The sequence below is a fragment of the Engystomops pustulosus genome, chromosome 2 (assembly GCF_040894005.1).
Source record: "Engystomops pustulosus chromosome 2, aEngPut4.maternal, whole genome shotgun sequence".
NCBI lineage: Eukaryota > Metazoa > Chordata > Amphibia > Anura > Leptodactylidae > Engystomops > Engystomops pustulosus.
Window position 1 is genome coordinate 110,880,281 of NC_092412.1, and position 26,153 is coordinate 110,906,433.

General features: G+C 39.0%; 1 protein-coding gene across 1 annotated transcript; it reads left to right on the plus strand.

Annotated features, from left to right (window-relative positions):
* The first annotated feature begins 393 nt into the window (after positions 1–393).
* LOC140118270 (toll-like receptor 8) lies at positions 394–26,153 on the plus strand. The gene is made up of 3 exons (XM_072135953.1): positions 394–530; positions 18,453–18,689; positions 21,160–26,153. Exon 3 carries the CDS (start codon positions 21,166–21,168, stop codon positions 24,298–24,300), a length of 3,135 nt encoding a protein of 1,044 aa, XP_071992054.1. The 5' UTR covers positions 394–530; positions 18,453–18,689; positions 21,160–21,165; the 3' UTR covers positions 24,301–26,153.

The following is a 26,153-nucleotide window of genomic DNA, read 5'->3' on the forward strand; positions in this document are numbered from 1 at the left end:
TAGGAATGTAATAACATTTATAATGGTTACATTGGACTCTACAGTTAGACTTTATGATTAACCTTTTTTTAATTACCGTATGCAGTTTTACTAAGTTTTTCAAAAAAGAAGATTGAAATATTCAATTTAACTCACAGAAGCATAGAAATCACACAGGCTTTCTAGATCGGTCGAATGAGAAGCCCCTTTGTGTTACCAAATACAGCGAAAATACAATTTTCAAATGGACTTAATCTATAATGCAAAGCCATGCTGCATACTGGGTGCAAAGACATACTAATAGTGGGTGGGACAAAAAATTTCATGTTATTAAACTTCCCTTTTTACACAAATGAAATCCACAGACAGTACAGAACATCTGTCAGATACTATAACTTCCTGTTAACGTGTTAACCTATGAACATGCTACTGTGCTGTAAAAGCTTTTGAGGAAGAAAAATTCGCATTAAACCGTGTAACATTTGAATGTTCTTTCGAGTGGTTAAATACATGTCCGGATTGCACTCAAGCCCAAAGGTGCCTTGCTTCTGGTAAGTCCGTTTGAATGCTTATTGATAGATTGTTTAGAATTTGTAATGTTAATCTAATGGAACCGGAACCCTGGCTTTTCATAAAAAAATTGAATGCTTTATTTCTATATATGTAAAATAGTACCATTCTGGTAAGATAAAAACATGTTCTATACCACCATACTGCTGCTGTCAGCCATCATAAATATACAGACTCTACAATGTGACACAGCAAAGCTCATGAAGCTGCACATAATAAAAGGCAAATAACAGTTGTATTTTATTATATAGAAGTACTTTTTTTTACCAACGTGGATCACCCAGCAGGATTGTACCTTAGTACAAGTATAGTAAAGCAGCAAAACCTTTATAGTCGTAGTAAAGAATAAAATTATATGTAAAAAAAAATCAACTACAGACTGTTCCTTACAGACTGACCCCTCTGCCCACTGTGACCTCTGGCGTTGCTCTCTAGATGCTTTACTTTACTCCCAGGAATGATCAGCTGTAAGGTGTCTGTAATGAAGTTTTATTGATTATCCTTGGTCCCATGATAGTAGAAAATCCAACTGTCAATGGGGCAAAAAAAAAATTTGTCTGGAGTTACAATTATGTAGTATATACAAATATACATTTCCGACATACAACTTAAGAACACTGCTTGTACTCAAAATGTTCTGTTTAGTCTTTCAAGAAGTGTAATCATTTTTGTGCAAAATACTGACTTTAGCAGGGGCGGGCTTTTATACATTTTGATTACTTGCTGGAAAGCTTCATTATTGCAAAAAGTATACACTTGCTTTAAAGGGAACCTGTCCCCAGAAGGCTATATTTCAGTGGGGCAGGTTCCCATAGACCAGTGATGGCGAACCTTTTAGCGGCCGAGTGCCCAAACTGCAACTCAAACCCCCCCCCCTTATGTATCGCAAGGTGCCAACCAAAAATTAAAGCAGTAACTTATTGCTCCCTGTTCGACAACTTTCAATCATACTGGCCTCCTGAGGACAGCAACACAATAGAAAGATGGAAAAGTTTCAGCATTTTAGCTTCTTTCCAGTGTCCCTCTGTACAGAGAAAATTGTGGTCCATCAGGAGGTCCTCCAAAGATAATTTGGCCCTGTCTACTCATTCTGCCTCTTCCTACAGTCCCAGGTAGCAAAGTAAATATCAAAATATGACTGAAAGCAGCATCTTTTAAGTTGCTTGGAACTGCAGGAAGATTCTTTGAGTCCTGTCTGGTGTGCCAGGGCGATGGCCTGGGTGCCCACAGAAAGGGCTCTGAGTGCCGCCTCTGGCACCAGTGCCATAGGTTCGCCATCACTGCCATAGACCCTCTAAAGTGGATAGCAGACATGGTCTTCTCATACCATAGTGGTCTGTAGTTGTTGTAATATTCACCCATGAAGTTTACCTGGCACCCTACCAGCAGGTCCTACTGAAGTCCTGAAGGCGGCTGCATTTTAAAAAGTTATAATGCATTTCCTAATTATTATATTTCCCCAGCTCCTCAGTATTTTACAATTCACCTCCCACATCCTCCCTCTGCATCCCTCCCCCTCATGTCGTCAGTCAGCTCATTGTGCAATCTATCCCTTCGCTCACTGCGCATGACAGGGATAGGCGAGGCGGCTTGATGCGCATGCGTCTCTACGTAGTGTAACTAGGTCGAGCAGGGCGCATGCGCACTGAGTGGCAAGGCGCAGCGAGCCGCATCGCCTATTTCGGTAATGAGCAGTGAGCGAAGGCATAGATTGTGCAATGAGCTTACGGACGTCATGAAGGGAAGGGATGCAGAGGGAGCTGGGGAAATATGCTAATTAGGAAACGCACATTACCTTTTGAAATGCAGCCTCCTCCAGTTCTTCAGTAGGACGTGCTGACTGGATGCCAGGTAAACTTCACAGGTGAATATTATAATAACTACAGACCACTATGGTATGAGAAGACCATGTCTGCTATCCATGTTAGAGGGTCTATGGGAACCTGTCCCCACTGAAATATAGCCTTCTGGGGACAGGTCCCCTTTAATTTAATCTTACTGCAGCAGAGGAAGTTTCAGTACAAAGTAGAATGGGGAAAGTGCTCCTGCACAGTGTAACAGTCTGTAAATCTACAGCACAGAGGGGTTCTAGTAACACCCATAGAGCCCTTCAGGCTCATTAGCATAATTGTAAAAGCGGAAGGAAGGAGGACATGGATAACTAATATAAGAAGATTACCACAGGCATGGGACCTGGATATGTAAGTGTCCCTGGTTTGTCATGCTAGATGGTTTATTGACGTTAGATTTCCTTCAATAATTATATTATTCAAACCAGGGGTGTAACAATAGTAAACCTTGGAATGGGGCCATCACTCAAACATATGATAGCATATGATTTTCTGTACAATATAGAGATAATAAACAATAATGATGTCACAACAAATAGATAATAAAGACAGTGATATCATATTAAAGATATGGTAACTAGAGTAATATCAAAGTACAAGGTTTATGAAAACACAATGTGAACACGATAATTACACCACATTTAAGTAAACTCTATGTGAAACTGCATGCACGCAAGCCTAATGTGAACACAATATTAACAGCATGGTTATATACACGCAATATAAAAGAAATGTTAAGCTGCATTCACACTTTGCGTTTAGAACATGTTAACATTGCATTCATTTAAGCCGTGTTTATGTAAATACAATGTGAACACACTGGGGAACATTTACTTACTTAACTTACTTTTACAATTTAAAGTTAAATCCTGCGCTCAGTCCGAATACATTGGATCGTTTATCATCCCGTGCGACACAATCCCCTTCTAACCCCTGTCGCGATCCCAGAAAACTTCGGGAAGTCTGACAAAAATGCAATCCGCGGACCCTTAGTAAATAAGCCCCAATGTTTACACTACATTTACTTAAACTCTATGTAAATGCAATGTCATGCTGCATTCATACTGTATATTTACAGTGTGAGATGTAACATTATGCGGATGTAAACATTATTTACTGCATTTAAATAAAAGCTATGTAAACTAGATATTTACAGCTGTTTACGTAAGCCCAATATGGACACCAAATTAGGCTGCGTTCACACTTTGCATTTACATCTTGTTAACCATGCACTGATTTATACCATTTATCTAACTGCAAAGATGTGACAGCAAGTATGCTGAGACTAAAAGGAATAAAGATGCTGTACCTTCTAAAATAAGAGCTGTAAAAAAACAGCCCTGGATGGATCCAACAAACATCCAAATTACAATGTTTAAAAAGATTTCGTAATATGACAAAAGCTTACAGTTAATTTCTCAGTCTTCTATTCTAGTGTTTATACATACAAATTTTCCTCTAGTTAATAAAGAGGTTTCCAACCAAGGACTCGAAACCGCTGCAATTTTCTCTCCACAAATATCCTCCGTAATTCAGCTTGTGCCGAAAGAAGAGGCGAAACCCTGGGTTGGGCAATGACTAGCGTCCTCGTGGATTGATTGAGTTAGAACCAAGAACAATAAGTTTTTACACTTGTTGACACCGTCTATGCTATGTCTGTGCATATACACTGGAATGGAAGACTGAGAAATTAACTGTGAGCTCCGGTCACATTAAGGAATCTTTTTATGCTGAGAGTACATGTAAAATGTGATGTGAACCCAACCTTAATGAGAGACATGGGTTTCAAATGTTTACAAATTACACATGAATACAAATGTATTCATTTATTCATATTACATGCATACTCAGATTACTCACTTATATATGCATGCATTACATATGTAAAACCTTCATTAACATTTACACATTCTACAAGAATACACCTATATATTCAACTTTTATTCACACTCAATACTACCAGTACATAAACATTCCACATACATCCCTAAATTACACACACATCTACATTTCACATACACACACATCCTACATTCTTACCTTTCTTCCACAATGGATATTGTAGATTATGCCTCCACTGTTGGACAGTAGTGATGTAGTGGGGGGTGCAAAACATTGGAGTAAACAGCTGGGGGACATATCCCATAAGTGTAGAGCTGTGGGGGGGGGGTTTGGGTTTAAACATAGAAGTAGGCAGCTAAGGATTGAGGATCACAGGATTGGTCAGCTGGAGGGGGACACAGGTGGAAAGGGCAATGGAAATATAAAGAATAATTCAGGAAAGAGCTAATATTGAGGTTAGGAGGGAGATGCAGAGTACAGTAGAGAGCAAGAACTAGCCTGTAGGAAACTGTTGCATAATCGTCCTTTCCTTGGGCTCTGTTCTACTTCATGCATAATTTTTTCAACCAACCCCCTCCGGTCAGTGCCGACTGCATAACAATATCAGAACAGTGCAGGAGAGGGCGGGAGACAGGATCTCTAGTGAGGAGCCTGCAGTTAAGCGAGAGCTCATGCTGTACACAAGTGCAAACAGCAGGCGAAAACTCTGGTGGGCGGGGCTTACTCTAATCTCTGGCGGTAAGTTCAGACTGCTGGACCCACCGCTGCAGCGTTTGTTTCTCCGGTGCTCCGAAGAGCCAGTTCGACTCTATTTACAGCACATTTATGTAAAGCAATGTGAACGTGAGGTTGTGTTCATGCATTGCATTTACAAAGCATTAATATTGTATTAATTTACACCTTTTAGGATACACACCTGCTTACAAAACTGCATAAGAAAACTGCAACTCGGGAACACAACCTAAGGGTCCATTCACACGCGGTATGCCTGCACGGTGACCCCTCCTCCCCCCAGAGAATAGCGGCACACGGCCGCACACATGGTGTGCGGCCCTGATCTGCACCGCTATTGCTGTGAATAAGCCCTAACAGTGATAATTCTGTGTTTAGGGTTATAAGATTTCAGGCACTCAGGTTTCTCACTTACCGTATATACTCGTGTATTAACCGGCTTATGCACGAGTCAATGATAAAAATAAATTAATTAATACTCACCCTCCGGTGTCCCCGATGTTCCTCGCGGCTCCCGGCGGCTCCCGATCCCTGTCGCGGCTCCCGGCGGCTTCTTCACTCTTCATTGGCCGGGAGATTGCGCTGGCCATCGCACACTGTGATGCGACGCTGTTGCAGCGGATGACGTCATCAGCGGCGACAGCGCGGCATCACAGTGTGCGACAGCCAGCGCGATCTCCCGGCCAGAGAAGAGTGAAGAGCGAAGAAGCCGCCGGGAGCCACGATGGGGATCGGAAACCGCCGGGAGCCACGACGAACATCGGGACAACGGAGGGTGAGTATTAAGTTTATTTCTTTATCTGTATACTAATAGGGGCTGCTGTATACTACTGAGGGCAGACTGTATACTGATGGGGGCAGGCTGCATACTACTGGGGACAAGCTGTATACTACTGGGGGCTGTGCTGTGTACTACTGGGGGCAGGCTGTATACTACTGGGGGCAGGCTGTATACTACTGGGGGCAAGCTGTATACTACTGGGGGCAAGCTGTATACTACTGGGGGCAGGCTGTATACTGCAAGGGGACAAGCTGTATACTACTGGGGGCAGGCTGTATACTACTGGGTGCAGGCTGTATACTACGGGGGCAAGCTGTATACTACTGGGGGCAAGCTGTATACTACTGGGGGCAAGCTGTATACTACTGGGGGCAGGCTGTATACTGCAAGGAGACAAGGTGTATACTACTGGGGGCAGGCTGTATACTACTGGGGGGCAGGCTGTATACTACTGGGGGCAAGCTGTATACTACTGGGGGCTGGCTGTATACTACATGGCGGCTGGTTGGCTGTATACTACATGGGGGCTTGCTGTATACTACACCCTTGGCTTATACTCGAGTCAATAGGTTTTCCCAGTTTTTGGTGGTAAAATTAGGGGTCTCGGCTTATACTCGGGTCGGCTTATACTCAAGTATATACGGTAACTTAAAAGAGCTGAATCCCCAATAAAATTTATAATTAATTCTTGTGTATCACAATGCTACTGATGGAGGTGTAAAATGACCTCAGCTAAGTTATACCCAGGGAGTTAAAATGAATCTCATTGGTTAATGGGACCTATAGAATGGAGATAACTATGGAGTAGAAACCATAGTGTGACACTTCAGAAGCAGAAAGCTTATATTGTGTGCCCTTAAAGGATATACAATATGATTGTTTTCAGACATTTATGGTTATTAAGTACACTGTTACAGCCAATACAGCAGTAAAAATCTATTCATAGGAGTGGAATGAGGAACATAAGTAAACTAAGTTCTGTATATGTTCCAAGCTGTATTCATTCCAGTTCCCTGTGTTTTTTTTATACATTAACTACCATTTCAAGCCCATAGTCTCTCTTTAGCGGTGTTAAATGTTACTTATTAGTACAATGTATAATTTATTGTCAGTTTCCATGGTTTTCAAGTTGCCTAAGTGAGTAATTGTGAGCAATCATGAATGTCATCTACTACATTAAGATACTGGACATAGAGTTACATAAGTTTGTTTTAAATCTCTTTTTATTCAACATTTTCCATTTTCGGGTATACAGCGTAGTTATACAATTGTCACAAAAGTAAAACATGGTGCATTTCTTCTTATTTATCGGGCATATGCGACATAGATGCTCTAAATCTTTAGGTACATTTGTAGTCATGTCGCTATGGCATTGTCAAAATTACGAAAAAACTACATAAATAACCAAATTCGAACAAAGGGGGGGGGGTTAGACAAAGGGGGGAGTAAGAGCGGATGGAGTGTATATTAGCAGTAGGTCTTAAGGGGCTGACAACTGTTTTCCACTCAAGTCAGGTATGTGGATCCAGGGATTCCACAATTTTAAGAATTTGTGTCTGGTTCCCAGGGACCAGTGCACACCCGCATTGGTCTTTTTGTGTTGGCTTTCTAATTTAGTGATATGGCCTAGCATGGAGGTCATTAACCTCAATCATCTTTTCTTAACGTATGTGATACGAATTCACCTTTTATTGCCATCTTGTGGGCGTCCCACGTAGTGGAGAAGGGGAGTTCGGGACTGTATTATCCCTGAGGAATTTGTGTAACTTCTCTTGTATGGAGAGGAGGTGTTCTGTGTAAGACTGATGTTTAGCACCTGTAGTGTCTAGAAGAGGACAAAACCAAAATAACCCCTGCACTCCTTCACAGATCATATATGCCTCTCCAAACGAAACACTATGAAAACCAAAAAGAACCAGAGCGGCAAACAACAATTGTTAGCATAAAATAATACTCTTTATTAAAAGCAAATACACAAATACAATATGTATATCCCTCAAATGGGGAGGTATAAATACAGAATATAGGGGACACAAGTAGCCCCAGATGGAAAATAGGGCAACACAGAAGACCAGTGGCCATCCCTATTAGCCCAGGGTCCTAGTTATATGTATAGCAGTATTGATTATGCAGTCAAATGTAAGACCAAGACAAAAAAGGGGGTACAGTGGCAATAGTGCAGTGAAGAGTAAACTATACACAAACTGGAGGTACCATACAATATTCAAAAAATTCATATTGCTATTGCACACTTACCAGCAAACATGGTGAACTGACACTGGGCAGATCAGGGGAAGGGCAAAGGGTACACCCCAACGCGCGTTTCGCACTGATGCTTCATCAGGAGGTGATCTAGTGTCTAGAAGAGGGTCTAATATCAGGTTTAGGTCTCCGTCTATAATGTCAATACTTACCTTAAAGTCAGTCAGGGTCCTGAGAGTCTGAATGAGCCATGGAATTTGGGCTGTTTTTGGGGCATATAAATTTGCCACCATGATTAATTGACTATTTAATTGATTATGATTAATGATTATTGTACCTTTCAAGAAAATATAGCGACCTTCCGGGTCATTTAGTTCTGCCACCAATTTAAAGGGGACATGTTTGTTGATACCTATTGAGACACCTCTAGCTGCAGAGGTAAAGGCACAATATCTTTTAGGAAGAGAGGGTGTCATCAAATCATGACGTGCTGAGCTGTCACGTTACCAGGGCGTCTGAGCCGGGAGAAATGCGGGATGTGGGACACTGACTGGGCCCAAACAACCTTCACGCCGGCGCTTAACAATCTTCACACCGGCGGCGGGGTAGGTAAAGAAGACAGCCAGGCTTGTGGTGACCGAAGATTGGGGAGCCAGGTGTAAGTAAAGTGTGGAAGTGTAAAAACAGCCTGTGTGCGCCCTCTTCTGGAAGAAGTCTGATAAGGAGCTGTGTGGAAAAGATTGAACATCCCAATGAGAAAGACTTGGTGGCGTTTTCCCAGGATGATATAAAAAAAGGTGGCAACTAGGTCATGAGTAATCATGATTGTTCTGACATCCTAACTTATTGGATTTCTATTAACTGTCCTTTGAATGTGGATTATGAGCAATATTACTCCTACTAATCTATTCTAACAAATTTCCTACTAACTGATATCACCACAAGCAGAGTGTGGATATCACAGACTGGCTCCTACTAATCCATTCTAACAAATCTCTTATTGACTAATATAGCCACCTGTGGAGCGTGGATAACACAGGTTGGCTGCGAGTGCCAAGTTACGCTATCTCGAAAAAACGTTATATCTATTATAGATTTAAGCTACCTAACTGTGTCAGAAATATAACCTGAATGTGCAGCAGTATGCCTTGATATCTCACTTTCACAAACGTTTGATTGTACATCATAACTAAGTACGTTTTGGAGATAGAAATTGGACAGTGTTCATCTTACACTATATAGCTCCATTTAAAGTAGACTGGGGATAAGAACTGGAGCGCACTTTATAATATCTGGACCCCGCAACCCACCACTCAATTGCTGGACCCCATACTAATACTAACCTACTAATTGTCATCTAGGGTGTTTTATCTCAAGCTTGTACTATTCCACCCCAAGCTGTACATCCATTATTTGTTAATGTCCCACAGAACATCATCGGTACATGATCATTAATTTTTTTGTATTGGCAGCATTTAGAGCCTAGGCCTGGAGAATACTAACATAAAGCGAAAGTCTATGTTAAGAATTTATTTAAATCAGGAATGACAAAATATAAAGTAGGATTGAGGGCCAAAGAACTATTATCTAATAAAATAAAGAAAGAACAGGTAGATAGGAAAATTGATAAACTAATATCTAATGGCCAAGAAATATATGACCCACAAAAAATATTAGATAGGTTTAGTGATTACTACTCAAATTTATATAATTTAGTATTAGCCGGGGAAGTAGCTAGTCCATCAAGTGAAAGTATGAGGGAATATTTGAAGACCTTGGGCCTCCCAGAGCTAAATTCTGGTCAAAATAAGATCTTGGACACAGCATTTACGCTGGTAGAAGTTAAACTGGGAATTGAAAGATTGAAAAAAGAGAAATCCCCGGGCCCCGATAGCTTTTCGAACGATTATTATATTGAAATGAAGGATACTTTGGCGCCTCACCTCACTATTTTGTTCAATACATTTAGGGCAGTGGAGAAAATACCAGAGGAAATGCTATTGGCAAAAGTAGTCACTATACATAAAGAAAATAAAGATCCAACTCGTCCTGACAATTATAGACCAATATCCCTTTTAAATAGTGATCTAAAAATCTTCTCGTCCATAATAGCCTCCAGACTGTCCCTAGTTATAAATATGTTGATAAATTCAGATCAAGTAGGCTTTATGCCAAGAAAACAAACTAGGGACGCTACACGTAGAATAATTAATTTAATACAACTGGCGGGGCTCCAGGAATCCCCATGTGCAGTCCTGTCAATAGATGCTGAAAAAGCATTTGACAGGGTGCACTGGGGGTTCATGGAAGCTGTCCTGATCCAGTTTGGTTTTTCCCCTATATTTTTGAGATTAATAATGTCCCTATACTCTTGTCCAAAAGCATATGTTTCTGGAATGCGGCATACTTCATAAAAGTTTTCTATAACAAACGGAGTTAGGCAGGGATGCCCTCTATCTCCTTTGATTTTCAATTTAATGATCGAACCCCTAGCCCAGGCCATAAGAAGAAATCCAGACATCCATGGGATCAAAAGCAGGAATTTAGAGCATGTAATAGGTCTATATGCTGATGACATAATTATCACCTGTTTGGACCCACTCTCTTCCTTAAAGGAGGTAAGGAAAACTATTTCCAAATATTCTAGCTTATCCTACTATAAAATAAATGAAACAAAAAGTAATATTTTTCTAATAAATGAAACTAGAGATCTTAAACAAAAGATCATCTCGAAGTTTTCTTTTGCCTGGGCAAGAGGCGGTACAAAGTACCTGGGAATTACGTTAGGCCCTACCTTAGAAGTAATTATTAATTTGAATAGTTTGAATTTAATAGACAAATTAAAAACCTTGATTAAAAAACTTCCAAACTCATTATCATGGCTGGAAAGAATAAGTGCCATTAAAAGTAATCTACTTCCTATAATCCTTTATTACTTTCGCTGTATTCCCCTAGCTTTTTCGGAGTTTTCTCTCAAGACAATCAAGAAAATTTTGATCCAATTTGTGTGGAACAATAAGCCTCCAAGAGTCTCTAGCCAAACATTATATGTGAATAGATGGTGGGGAGGGGCAGGCCTCCCAAATGTATTTATATATCATCAAGCGGTAATCTTGGAGGCATGTAAGAGATGTTGGACAGAGAGTCCACCGGAAAATTGGATGCATTTAGAGGCGGAGTTTGCGTCATATGAGCTATTAAAAGATCTGCTTATAGCTACCAATCTGGATTTAAAAAAAGGACATATCCATCTTCTCGATACTACCAGGTTGATGCTTATGGTATGGATCAAATTCTGCACAATGCAGCAGAGGATTAAAAAATACTGTCTGGAACCAGCAGACATGAGATTGGCCACTCTGAGTGCCTGTATAATTGACATAAATTTGAACATCTGGAAAAGGCAGGGGTTTTCATCACTAGCTGATATATGGATTGAAGAAGGCTTATGTACATTTGATCTTATAAGGGAAAAATTTTGTATACCAGCAACAGAATTTATGGTGTATGCAAGATTGAAATCTTTTTTAAAATCAGTCAGAAACGTTATGGGCACTGGAATTAATGAGTCAAACTCATCCAGATTTTTTAGATTTTTGACATCAAAAGTTAAATACAAAGGCGGTATTTCATTAGCATATTCAGAATTTATGGAGACCACTAGCAATGGAAAACTTGGATATATGAATAAATGGGAGCAGGAAATGGGGAGATCTTTCCCGTTAGTGGACTGGCTTAATGCTACTAGAGGGATTAGCAAGAATACGTTCTGCTTAAATTATTATGAGATATTAATTAAGATTCACACTAGATGGTATACTCCTCCTGTACGACTTGCTAATATGTTTTCTGACCAATCTGACTTGTGCTGGAGACGCTGCGGAAAAAAAGCAACCCATGCCATATATTGTGGTCATGCCCCAAGCTAAGTAACTACTGGTTGGGTGTTGGAAAAATTATAGAATTAGTAGCTGGGGTTTCCCTTGGAGTCTCACCAGAATGGGCACCTTTGAATATTGTGCCAAGGGACCTATTAAAAAAAACCCACAAATATAAATGGGTTATTAATAAAATCTTGACAGCAGCTAGAGTTATACTGGTTAAAAAATGGAAGGACGAAGCTAGCCCAACTATTACTGAAATGTTTTTTTTAGTTAATTCCACATGGAGAATGGAAAAATGTCTTAGGGGAACAAGGTATTATAAAGAGTAAAGATTTTGACGAATTGTGGAAATCATGGCCAGGCTATGAAAGGAATACTGCCTAAAATCTCTTTCATATTTGATGGTGACACCAGAGAATTAAATATATATATATATATATATATTATATATACATATATATACACACAGGCAGTCCCCGGGTTACATACAAGATAGGGTCTGTAGGTTTGTTCTTAAGTTGAGTTTGTATGTAAGTCGGAACTGTATATTTTATCATTGTAATCCCAGCCAGAACTATGTTTTGGTCTCTGTGGCAATTGGATTTTAAAAATGTTGGGTTGTCATAAGAATCAGGATTAACACTAAAGCTTCATTACAGACACCTGTGATAACTGTTATAGCTGATCATTGTAGTCTAGGACTAAAGTACAATAAATTACCAATATCCAGGGGTCCGTTTGTAACTAGGGGTCGTCTGTAAGTCGAGTGTTCTTAAGTAGGGGACCGCCTGTATATATATATATATATATATATATATATATATATATATATATATATATATATATATATACTCCCTTCCTTTCTCCCTTCCTTTCTTCTTTTCTCTTCTTACATCTTCTACCTCTTGCACGGTGCAGTGAATATTGTATGAAATGTGCATGATATGCAACAATTGTAATGCAACTGCTGTTTACCTTTTGCTCAGCTTTAATATTGGAACTATATATCTGTGTATTTTGTAAAAACAAAAATAAAAAAAAAAAAAGGAAGAGAGGGTGTGTTAGCTGTTTTGAAATGTGTCTCTTGCAACAGAATGAAAGCTACCCTCTCCTTTTTTTGTCTCAGAATTTGGTGCCTTTGCATGGCTCATTCCTACCCTTTACACTGAATAAGAATACTGTTATCTCAGCCATCACATATATGGTTTAGTTGGACCCCGCTGCTTCTAGGGAGTTTTGCTAGTGGCATCTGCATTACATTCCCCCAGACCTTGGATAGCAGCTTGTTCTGTCTGCATGGCGTTAGGGGTAGGGATTGGGAGGGAGGAGGGACAGTGAAGGGTAAAATACATAGCAAAAAAGCCATGATTAGTCCCCTAAACACAAGATTAACAATTGAACTTCAGTGAAGTCCATCTGGGCCCTCAGTTGGCCCAGATGGACTTCACTGGCGGGTGCCGTCGCGTAGGAGGTGTCAGATGGAAAGTAGTACAGAAAGTGGGGGGGAAAGATGGGTTAGCCGCCCAAGGTATTACAGTGGGCTCCCAGCGGCTCCCATCCAACCTTGCCGGGGCTATTACCAACCAAGACCGCTGGAAGAGGAAGTCTTTAGTGTCCATCTCCATCAGTGGCCTAGTGGCCAGAAAAGCATCAACTCAGGCTGCAGTGTTTCTCTTTTTACAGGATCTCGGAGTGCCCCCCGTGTGCCATGGCATAGTCGTAGGTAGCTATCTACTTCTGGAACCGCAACCAAGATGGTATCACTTTGGGGGAAATCTCAAGAAGCACCCAAACCGTCTACAGATCTGCTGGTGATCTTATGACAACTGCAGTTGCTTTGCTGGTAATTCATCTAGTAGTGGCTTCATTATCCTTCGCTTAGCCAGTGTTGACAGGGCTACATCTTGAAATATTGCGATGGGCTGTGAGTTGTGGGTCTTTGTGCTCTCAGGCTTTCTTGAGTATGTCTGCTGTATCTGTGTATCTTAACAGCCCACAGATAAGGTCGAGGGGGATTCGGATACTCTTGGCTTGGATCTCAGGGCCCTATGTATCCGCTCAATATGGACACACAGTGCTTGTTCTTGCCCTAGCAACATAGTGAAGATCTATTGTGTTGCTTTTGGTAATTCATCATGTACAATGTCCTCAGGGACCCTTCTTAGCCTCACATGCTCCTATCTGACGTATATCAACTTTAATATCAGCCAGTTCTTTGGCGATAGGCCTGAGGGCCTGAAAAAGTGTCCTCTTAATAAAAATTTTTGACACAGGACCTACACAATCTTCTCCCTGCAAGTCAGAGCATTCACCCACGCTTTCATTATCTAAATCTTCCTGCTCTTGTTGGGGCGAGTAGCGTCATTTTGGGCGATTTGAGGAGCGGCATACGCAGCTTTATCTTCAAGAATTTGTCAAGTTCCTGATGTAGTCAAGCCAGTTTATTGGGTCTAGAGGGTTCGGGTTCCCGTACTTCACCATCGGTGAGGCTGAAATCACTTTTGTAGCTGAGGTTTGGTTGAGAGGCGCCAGGAGCTCCCACGTTTTGCGGCTTGGTCCATAGAGTTGTATAAGTATATCTTTTAGCAAGCATAACATTTCCGATTCATAGACCTAACAAGTTTACAAACATTTCTCATCAAACTTTGCCTTCAACAGGCCTAATAAAGGATAAGCAGATCATGACAGTTAGTAGCTCCTGAACAGAGGATCTAGTACAGAGTGTATCTGTGTCAGATGTGCAAGGAAAATGAACATGGTGTATATGTTTTATTTTAAAAAAAATACACACATCCAGAATATGGTGTTTATTGGTACAGCCAAACTCTTTCAATAGCAGCATATAGTACCATGATTGATTCCCATGATTAACAGAGTATTTACTGGTTTGTTATCTTGTGAAATATTTTGGATGGTCTGTTAATTTGTGGTGTCCTAATCTAGAATCTACTTGTTCTGGTCACAGAGATTTCTGTCCAGAATATAAAGCTGACCATTGAGATGAGCGAATCATCAAAGAGTCAATTTGTAGATTCTTCACCAATTTTTTCAAAGGATTTCATTTGGGTCCAGATAGAACCCCTCTAGTCCTCATAGATTTTTCATTAAAAATTCTTATCTGGTTTCTTTAATTTTTTTTAAAGAATTCTTTTAATTTTCCCTCTCCCCCAATCCTCCCTAAGCTTTGGGATAAATGACAGCAGTATTTTACAAGCTTCTTTCATAGTTTACATAGTTTATACAAATGAAAAAAGACACATGTCCATCAAGTTTAACCAAGAGAGGGAAGGCATTGGATGGGGAAGGTATTTAGGGGAAAAATTCTATTTAACATAGCTTTCCATGTTATTTCGATGTAAAAAGGCGTTTAGGCCCTTTTTGAAGCTCTCTGCTGTTCCTGTGGTGACCAGCACATGAGGCAGGCTATTCCACAGATTGACAGTTCTCATAGTAAAAAAGCCCTGTCGCCTCTGGTGATAAAACCTTTTTTCTCCAGATGGAGACAGTGCCCCCTTGTCTTTTGATTTGATTTAACCTGGGGCAACTTTCCACCATATTTTATGTATGTACCATTCATATAGTTATATAAATTAATCATGTCCCCTCACAGTTGTCACTTTTCCAGACTAAATAAATCTAGTTGTTTTAATCTTTCCTCATAACTGAGACCCTCCGTACCCCTTTTCATTTTTGTGGCTCTTCAGTGCCTGCAAAAAGGCCGGATTCATACCAAATCTATGAAACAAATAGATTGGCTAATCCCTATTGACTATAACCTCTATTGGTCACTGAATCTACTCAACCATCCATGGCTTTTTGAATTCAATTTTTATGTAATGCCCCAGAGAAATTTACTTCATATAGCTGTTTGGGGGCAGAGGGAATAATGTTGCAAAGGCTGATATGGTGAAGAAAATAATTATTTGATCCCTTGACGATTCTGTAAGTTTGCCCACTGACGAAGACATGAACATTCTATGAATTTAAGGGTAGGTTAATTTTAATATTGAGAGATAGAATATCAAAAACAAAATCCAGAATATCACATTGCACAAATTATATAAATTTATTTACATTTTGCTAAGAGAAATAAGTATTTAATCCCTTGGCAACCATTACATACAGACCACTTTGCATCACTTCATTACCTGCATTACAGACAGTGGGGGTCATTTACTAAGGGCCCGATTCGCGTTTTCCCGACGTGTTACCCGAATATTTCCGTGGCATGCAAGCGACGGAAATGGGGGGGCGTGGCCGAACGAAAACCCGACGGACTCAGAAAAAACGCTGCATTTAAAAAACAAAAAGTGTTGCGGAGCTTGCACTTACCTTCACCAGGAAAAGGCCGGTGTACTTGAGTGCATTGCAGCGGACTTCAGCGCAGCAGCACCACCTGGTGGACGTCGGAAGAACTACCTTAGTGAATCCCGGCCGGACCCAAATCCACCGCAGAGAACGCACCGCTGGATCGCGAATGGACCGGGTAAGTAAATCTGCCCCAGTGTCTTAAATAGTCACCTGTATAAAAGACTCCTGTCCACAGACTCAAAACCTCAGGCAGACTCTAACCAATACACCATGGGCAAGAACAAAGAGCTTTGTACAAATGTATGGGATAACAGCATAGACCTTTACAAGGCTGGAAAGGTCTACAAAACCATAAATAATAAGTTGAGTGAGAAGGAGACAACTGCTGGTACAATAGTAAGAAAATAGAAGACTACTGTAAATCAAGATCAATCTGGGGCATTGTGGGGTGTTCTTGAATATGAGTAAGGAGAGATATCAGCCTGGACCGAGGCAGCTGGGACTACAGCCACCAAGAAAACCATTAGTAACACATTACGCCATAATGGAATAAAATCCTGCCATGCTAGCAAGGTTCCCCTGCTCAAGTCAAACGCTCATGCCCATCTTAAGTTTTGTAATGAACACCTGGATGATTCTGCATACCTTAATCCCACAGAAAACGTATGTAGGGAACTGAAGCATCAAGTTACCAAGCGCCAGGGCTGCCCATCTCTAACTTGACACGACAGGATCACCTAGAAAGCAAACTTATAAGTAGCAGCACATTGCGTGGGGAAGTGGTGGCAAGATCTGCAATTTCCCACACAGTGCTCACTGCTAAATTCACCATGCAGTAAGAGGGACAACATTCTGCTAAGGACAGGAAGGGGAGAGGGAGTGGACTTCCTGTCTGCTCTGGCTGAGGTTTGAAGAGACACATAGCTGTCAATCAATAGAAGGCGTTGTTCACTTGCAGTCTGGAGAAAATGTGATACTCATTTGAATATCAAAAAAATTGTCTGTAATTAAGTGGAAGATAATTTTAGATGATATGGGGATGGACTTTTTACCCTTTACCAGCAGATATTACTGTTGGAGGGGTAAAATTCCGCCAACAGGTCTTCTTTAAGTATGTCCCTTAAAGTGGTATTCTTACCTGAACATTGAGATTAGTTAGTTCACCGGCCATAGAGATATATTTCTTCAATTGGATTTTATTAAAAAAAAATTGAAATGTGAAGATAATTTCCCATAAATGTAGCCATGTGATCCCTTAGAAACAAGATTGTTGTCCTTGAATATGACCACCTCTACTGGAATAATTGCACAAAGAAACAGTTTTTCCCTATAAAATGTACAGTAACTGCTTGTCCCACAGCCATCCTGTGGTAATGTACGCTGAATCTAGGTGGTCATGAAGGGCTCAATAACTTATGCATAATGTATTATCTCCTGTGCCAGGGTACAGGGGTTGGTAGTATTTAAGGACAACTGTCTTGTTTCTGACAGCATGGTGGCATTTATGAAAAATTATTTTTACATGGGTACATTTTTATAAATAACATCCAATTAAAGAAATGTATATATATGACAGATTAGGTAAATTGAATGTGAATACCGATAATATGTTTATGGACCTCAGACAAGGGCTTGAAGTAGTCAGTTGTTTAGTAGCTTCACTGACTACCTACTGTTATAATGTTTAACCCCAGAAAATGTAGAACAAGTAAAACAAATCTGCTGCAAGAAACAGCATTGCGTAATTTCAGGCTAGCAAATATGACACACAGTTTTAACATTATCTAATCAATGATTTAACCAAAGACCTACTCTACAAGCTACAGACATATAAGGTATATATACAGGGGAGTGTGAGGCAGATCTCGTGGATCTCATCATCTCTAATCTCTGTTCTCTGATCTGTCTCATCCCTGTTTTTCTGTGTGAGATACCAGTAGAATGTTCAGAAGCTAAATAAAAGTGCATATAAATCTTGTACCCTGATAATCTAAGTACATTGTCGGCACACAGCATCTCATAGCGCAGAAAAATCATGTAGTGTAGAGAGTCCCTGCCCACACTCTGAAAAATCAGCAGTAATGAAACTGAGTAAAATTGTAAAGTAAGAGGTTAAAAAGTATATTTTTTGTGTAAACATCACTAGTGGATTAAAATTTGAGAACTTTCTGTCATGGGCAAACCCCTTTTAAGCTATGCCACAGACTAAGTCTCTTTATTTTCACTTTTAACCATATCAAAGGTGGCCAAACTTAATTTGCAATGGCATCTATATCTAACAGCAATTATTTGTTCCCACAGGTTGCAGAACTGATCTGCAATATCTCTATAAAGTCTTGCCAGCTGTGAAATCTATAACTCAACACATAAGCTTGCATGCTTTTGCAAGACTTCTGATAACCAACAAAACCAACTTTACTTCCAGTAATATTTGAAGAGGGCAACTTCTTATAAGGATTCTGCAACTTTATGCTAAATGCTAAAGTTTTCTCACCCTACTTTACCTGCCTTATAAACATTTGAGAAGTATATTTCACAGTAAGTATATTTGCTTGTTCTTAATTTAGTCATAATAATTATTTGTTACTTTTGTTATTATTATTAGTTTAACTGGATTAGCTGTTTGATTCAGGGTTTTGTTGTTTTTGTTATGTTTGTCATTAGATTTGCTAATGGTGAGAAAAATAGTAGGTAAGTGATGAATAGAAGGTGTTAACACTCAAAAACCCTGCTGGAATAGCAATGTCAATCTTAACTACAAGGACAGTCAAAGACATGGATATAGGTCAAAGCTTTATTCCATGGTACATGCTTTTAGACTGCTTAACCCCTACACGCACTAGGACGTTATAGTACCCACACCAGGACGTTCTATAACATCCCGCTTCTGGCACCGGCTCACGAACAGACCCGACACCAGAAGCAGCGGCTGTCAACCATCTATTACAGCTGATACTGCGCTGTAACACCCGCGAAAGGAGCTGGCTCCAATCGCGAGTGTTAGACCCTTATAGGCCATGGTCAAGCATGACGTAGCGTGTAAGGGTCCTCCCTCCTATGGATCGGATCCCCCGTGCCACTTACCGGGGGATCAGATCCTCTTCTGGGCAGTCCCAAGGTCTGCCAAGTGCCCCGGGGTTGCCCGATATCCTGAACAGTTGGACCCCTTATGGGTCTGACTGTAAACTGTCTGCACATGCGTCTGTATGCTCAGACAGTTTACACTGCTCTACAATGAATTGTATTGTAGAGAAGTGTATTGGACTTGAACCAGCGATCAGAGCATTGCTGGTTCAAGTTCAAGTTTGTATAAGTAATAAAAGTTAAAAACACTAAAGTTTAAACATAAATAAAATAAATGAAAAAATAAATACATAAAAATATAAGCCCCTAAAATGTCACTTTCCCATAAAAACACTTAATAAAGTATAAAAACCACAAATACACAAAACCCCCCCACATATTTGGTATTGCCGTGTCCGTAACAATCTGTATAATAAAACAGAATCATTACTAGACCAGCATGGTAAAAGCCCAAAAAAAACCCCGCAAAAAATGTTCCAGAAAAAAAACATTTTTAAAAAAATATTCTAAAGGCCAAAATAGGCTGAGTCCCGTAGGGGTTAAAATCCATCTTGGAAAAAAGCTTTAAAATATATCAATGTCTACAATTATCTTTGAAGTTAAGATGACATTGCTGTTCCCATAGTTTTTTTTGCATTTCCAACCTGGAAACCCATTTCCCAGCCTTGGAAACCCTTATGCAATACGAGACTGGCTTGCTGTAGGCTGATATATTAACCCCTTAAGGACAATGCTATTTTATTACTTAAGGCTCAGCCACATTTTTTTGTAATCAGACACGCGTCTTTTTATATGGTTATACCTTTTTTAACATTTTAAATTACCAAAGTGATTTGAGTTTTTTTTCATAATATCATTCACATTAGTGGTAAATGTTGGTTGATAATTTTTGTGTTCATTTATTTAAAAAAAAGAAATAAACAACGGCAACACGGCAAATTTGCCATTTTAAAAATTTGAAATTATCTCATTTTCAGGCAGATAGTTTTACAACCCAAATGAATGACTAACATTTCCCATATGTCTGCTTTATGTTTTCATAATTTTTGAAATGTCTGGGTATTTTATTTTGATGTCACGCGGCTTACAAATCGAACACGGTTTTCAGTAATGAGTTTTGAAACATACTGTATAATATAAGAAACCCTCTATATATCACTCCATTTTCAAATTTTCAAATGTGCACAGCTCAAACTATTAGGAAGATTGTTCACTACCATGAGATCAGAGTAATTAAAACAAAAGGGAGGTGAAATGTACAAAGGTCCGATTTTGTCAGTAACAAGTTTAGCCCTAAAATTTACATGTTCACAAAAGATACAAAGTGAAAACCCATCCTAAAATCTATTATGAAATTTCTCCCGAGAATGGATACACCCCACATGTGAATGTTATATGGGCACACAGTGAGGAACAGTTTTGCCCTACAGAATTCAGTGGTTTTTAGTTGGTTCATGGGTGCACCTTTGTGAGCTATCTAATATCTGTTTTTCCGTTAATGTTGCCATGTGAGGGCTTATTTATTCGAAATGCTCATTTGAACTCATCTCAGGTGAGCGACTATTTTACATGGGTGATACTCTGCCCCCCCCCCCCCCCCATTTTATGGGTACCTTATACATACCGTTACCTTTCTGTACACTAGGTCAGGGTCCTCTGCTGTATTTTATTTCCTTTCCATCCAGTATTTTAAGGTAAGAGATGGCAGGATTATACATTATAGTATGCCTTTTAGCTGTGTTGTCTCTGTTGTCCATGATATAACTCATATCTTAATACGATATATGTACACCCCTTGTAAAAAATTTTCTTAACTATCTAGCTAGCAGACATTAGATGCCATGTTGATATTAGTGTTTTTTTCAGGAAATGAAAATATTTACTCTAGCCTAACATATATTGATATTTTTGCTTGTCTTTTTAGGGTACAATGTTAAGTCATCTGTGGAGTCCATACCTGTTGCCAGTTATGTTGTGTTGTTACTTTGGGATGTCTAGTGCATTGTCAACCAACAAGACCATTCCATGCTCTATTACAGAACAGAACCACACCATTGTTTTTGACTGCATTGCTCGTAGTCTAAAAGCAGTTCCTTCACCGATTGAATATAAATCATATTCTGTAGAACTTTTAGTAAGAGAAAACCTAATAGGGACATTAGACAAATCATCTTTTCAAGAATGGAAAAATCTTACAAAAATAGATTTAAGCTACAATCACTATTCAAAAGTAAAACTCGACAATCCTGATCCATGCAAAAGAGGCCTTGAGATCAGTAATGGGACGTTTTTCAATCTGACAAAACTGGAGCAGCTGATCATAGACGTTAATTATTTATGTGAAATTCCTCCCGGATTGCCAGACTCTATAAGGATCCTGAGTTTACAGCATAACAACATATCCTCAATCAACCGGAACAGTTTCTCTAGCATAAAGCATGTGAGGAAACTGATTTTGGGGCGTAACTGCTTTTATGGTAATAAATGTACTGGTGTATTGAACATAACCAATGGAACATTTTCAGAACTAAAGGAATTGAATGTGCTTAGCCTGTCATTTAACAACATAACCAGCGTGCCACATTATTTGCCTTCATCATTGACAGAACTGTACTTAAGCAATAATAGGATACGTGTCATTAACCAAGATGACTTCAAAAATCTAGTTAATTTAAAAACGCTTTTTTTGAGTGGCAACTGCCCTAGATGTTATAATGCTGCATATCCATGTGAACCATGTCCAGGGTCATCTTCCATTCAAATACATAAGTTAGCTTTTCAAAATCTTGTAAATCTTTCTGTTCTTCATTTAGGAAGCACATCCCTGAGAGTCATCCCGAAAACATGGTTTCAGAACACAACTCGTTTAAAAGTCCTAAATCTTGAATTAAATTACTTAGTCACAGAAATTGCTACTGGAGAATTTTTATCTTATTTACCTTCCTTAGAAATACTAGACTTGTCCTTTAATTACAATTTCAGATCTTATCCTAAAGATATTAATATTTCTGAGAATTTCTCTAAATTGGTATCACTTACAGAGCTGCACATTAAAGGTTATGTGTTTAAAGACATTACTGCAGAGAACTTAGCCCCACTTACAAAATTAAGGAAATTGACTATATTAGACCTTGCAGTGAATTTTGTAAGAAATATTAATTTTAAAATATTTAAGGACTACTTCCCTAGTCTTTCTATCCTTTTTTTATCTGAGAATAGAATATCTCCATTTTCTGAAATAAGTAATAAAAGCATGATTCTGCAAACATCTTACAGTAGTCACTCGAAACCAGTGCAATCCGAATTTTCACCTATTTTACGGTATGGTACTCAAATCAATCCGGCAATCATTACTCCATTAAATAAACTTGTCAAACCTGAGTGTAGTAAGTACGGGAAGACATTAGATCTGAGTTTAAATAGTATTTTCTTTATTGATCCAGAAGAATTTAGTTCATTTGCAGATATTGCTTGTTTAAATTTGTCTTCCAATGGAATTGGCCAGGCCTTAAATGGATCAGAATTTATCTATTTTCCAAACCTAGCATATTTAGATTTGTCATATAATAAGTTAGATTTTGCTTCATTTAATGCTTTTCAAGAACTTAACAAGTTGGAAGTGTTGGATGTCAGCTATAACAAGCACTATTTTATTGTAGAAGGCGTAACTCATCATCTGAATTTCACTGAAAATCTACACAAACTAAACATTCTAAACCTAAGCTGGAATGAGATCTCTACTCTAACTGAGTGTGAAATTAAAAGCAAGTCTTTGAAAGAATTGAGGTTTGCAGGAAACCGCTTGAATGTCTTATGGAAAAATGGAGACAGTCGCTGCTTAAGCATTTTTAAGCAAATGACCAATCTGTCATTACTTGACATCTCATACAACAAGATTAGTACAATTCCTGATGAAGCATTTCTTAATCTACCTACAAACCTTTCGGAGCTGCATTTAAGCCATAATGGCTTGGAGTTTTTTGCTTGGAAGAATTTAAAATATTTCACAAACCTGATGGTTCTTGACCTAAGTAACAACAAGCTAACAATGATTATGGCACATTTGAGCAATTATACGAAATCCTTACAAACACTTATAATTAGTTACAACCTAATCCAAACTTTAGCAGAAGGCTTTCTATTCAAAGCTATGAGCCTCACTCACTTGGATTTAAGCTTCAATTCTATTCAGTCCATTAATAAGTCAATATTTTTGTCGGGGACTGATAACTATCTTAAAGTTCTGAAACTGAAAAGCAACCCATTTGATTGTACTTGTGAAATCACTGACCTAGTGCTGTGGATTCTTAAAAATAATGTCACCATCCCACGGTTGGCCACTGATGTTACTTGTGCTACCCCTGCTAACTGGAAGAAGAGAGGTATTGTATACTTTGATCTACATACCTGTAATGTGGACCTGACAGCAATGTTGCTGTTTCTCATGACATCGCTAGTAATTGTTCCACTAACTGCATTACCGATTATGAAACATTTGTTTTATTGGGATGTGTGGTATATCTACCACTGGTGCAGGGCAAGGCTCCAAAATTACAAAGCCTGTTCTTCTGAAAGCTTCTATGATGCATTCATCACATACGATGAGACAGATCCAGCAGTTACTGATTGGGTTTATAACGAATTATGCGACCAAATTGAGGACAAGGGAAACAAGAGCATTCTACTCTGCTTAGAAGAAAGAGATTGGGAACCAGGAAAAGCTGTTGTTGACAATATTGCACAAAGTATTAATCAAAGTAAAAAGACATTGTTTGTTCTTACAAAAAAATATATAAGAAGTGGAAAATTTCGAACAGCTTTCTACTTGGCCATGCAAAAGCTGATGGATGAGAATATGGATGTTATTGTTATTGTTCTGTTACAGCCCATTCTACAAAATTCCCAGTACCTGAGACTCAGGAAGAAAATCTGTAAGAGTTCTATCTTGGAATGGCCCAAAAATCCCAAAGCAAAACCCTTATTCTGGCAAAAAATGAAAAATGTATTAACAACAGAAAACTATACCAGATACAATAATATGTATACTGATTCTATTCCTATGTAGAAATGAAATATAATTGAAAGGAAGCTGTCACCTTTGTTATGATGCTCTTATAGACACACTAGGGGGAATGTACTAACACTAGTGCAATGTGTGCCTATGTTTATACCCCAAGTGACATGGCACGCCATTCTTGGTGTAGATTTCAGCAATAACCTGCACTAGTATCCTGGTGCAGGATATAGCAAATTTGGTGGGCTGGGGCTACCCCACCCTGTGCTCTGCCACCCCCTTTTCAAAAAAGTGCTGTGAGTGTGGTGAGAGTGGGATAAAGGGGGTGGATGCAACTTTTTCATGCCTTATAGGTCAAAATACTGGTGTACACAGCATGATAAATACTTCTCTTTGATTTCAGCTATTGTAACATGGGTTTCAAGAACTTACAGATCAATTCTTTCAGCTGTTGCTTTCAACTAATGATTTAAATATTTCTTCATATGCACATTAATAGGATAAGTAATAAATAATGATGATTCATCTTAAAGGGAAGGTGTCACCAGAAAATGACTCACTTATTAATGAATATTTTGTGTAAAACATTTTTTTAGGAATATGTAGGATATTTTAAAACATTTTCCATGTTACTATCTTTATTAAATAAAAAGAACTAAATCCAGGAAACCTCTCTTTGAGACTGGTGCATACTCATTGTGTAGGGGATTTCTGTGTCAGGTAGACCGACATTACAAAAGAAGATAACTCAAATATAGAAAACAGCATTACTGCCTCTACTACTTTCACTGACAGCAAGTAAAACAAAAAAAATTCTGAAATTTAAACAAATTAGCAAAGATTTATATATTTTATTATCTGGTTTAACTCAAAGCCGGGCTCGAGTCTAGAGCAACATTTATAAACATTGCTGTAGTTTCCCCTGCTCCTGTGCCAATCGCGGGAACAAGACCTGATCTTTGGAAATCAGAGACTACCAGAGACCCTAGGCAGAAGGTATAGGTGATTTATTACCACTTCTGCCTTCTCCTTTCTTCACTGTATAGCAATGAAATAGCATTATGCTGTAAATGTCACAAAAGCGAGGTACAAGGCATGATAAATCTGCCCTATTGTGTCTGTTACAGCATAATGGTAGTGGCAGTTTTCCTTTCATATGTAGCATATTTGAAGATGCCTACGCCAATCAGACTTTTCAGTCTTTTCACTGTTTCCAGGAGGTGGACCAGCAGTGAACGGCTATATGACAAAGAGGTTGCTTTGGTGAGACAAGTACATAATGGGATATACAGGCGGTCCCCTACTTAAGAACACTCGACTTACATACGACCCCTAGTTAAAAACTGACCACTGGATATTGCTAATTTATTGTACTTTAGTCCGAGGCTACAATGATCAGCTATAACAGTTATCACAGGTGTCTGTAATGAAGCTTTAGTGTTAATCCTGATTCTTATGACAACCCAACATTTTTAAAATCCAATTGCCACAGAGACCAAAACATAGTTCTGGCTGGGATTACAATGATAAAATATACAGTTCCGACTTACATACAAATTCAACTTAAGAAAAACCTACAGACCCTATCTTGTATGTAACCCGGGGACTGCCTGTAATCAATTGATTTGTATACCAAATACTAATTTCTGAGACACTATGAATACTGGTAGTTTGAGTTTTGTAAAAGTTCCCTTTGCTATTAATCTATTCTTCATTTATCCATAATGCATAGCTATTGTGGCTCAAGTTATTTTGGGTGGTGCATTCCCAAAATAATATCTTAGATCTTCTTAAATTGTGGAATATAGAAAAGTCTTGAATGTCAGGATATTGCATATGTTTGCCATTTGAAATAGTTAACTAATTTACCTCTTGTGCCATTTTCTTTCTCCTCATCCAAAATG

Bases quoted from the DNA above. Each gene is read 5' to 3' on its own strand.
- LOC140118270 (XM_072135953.1), top strand. From the start codon at position 21,166: ATGTTAAGTCATCTGTGGAGTCCATACCTGTTGCCAGTTATGTTGTGT.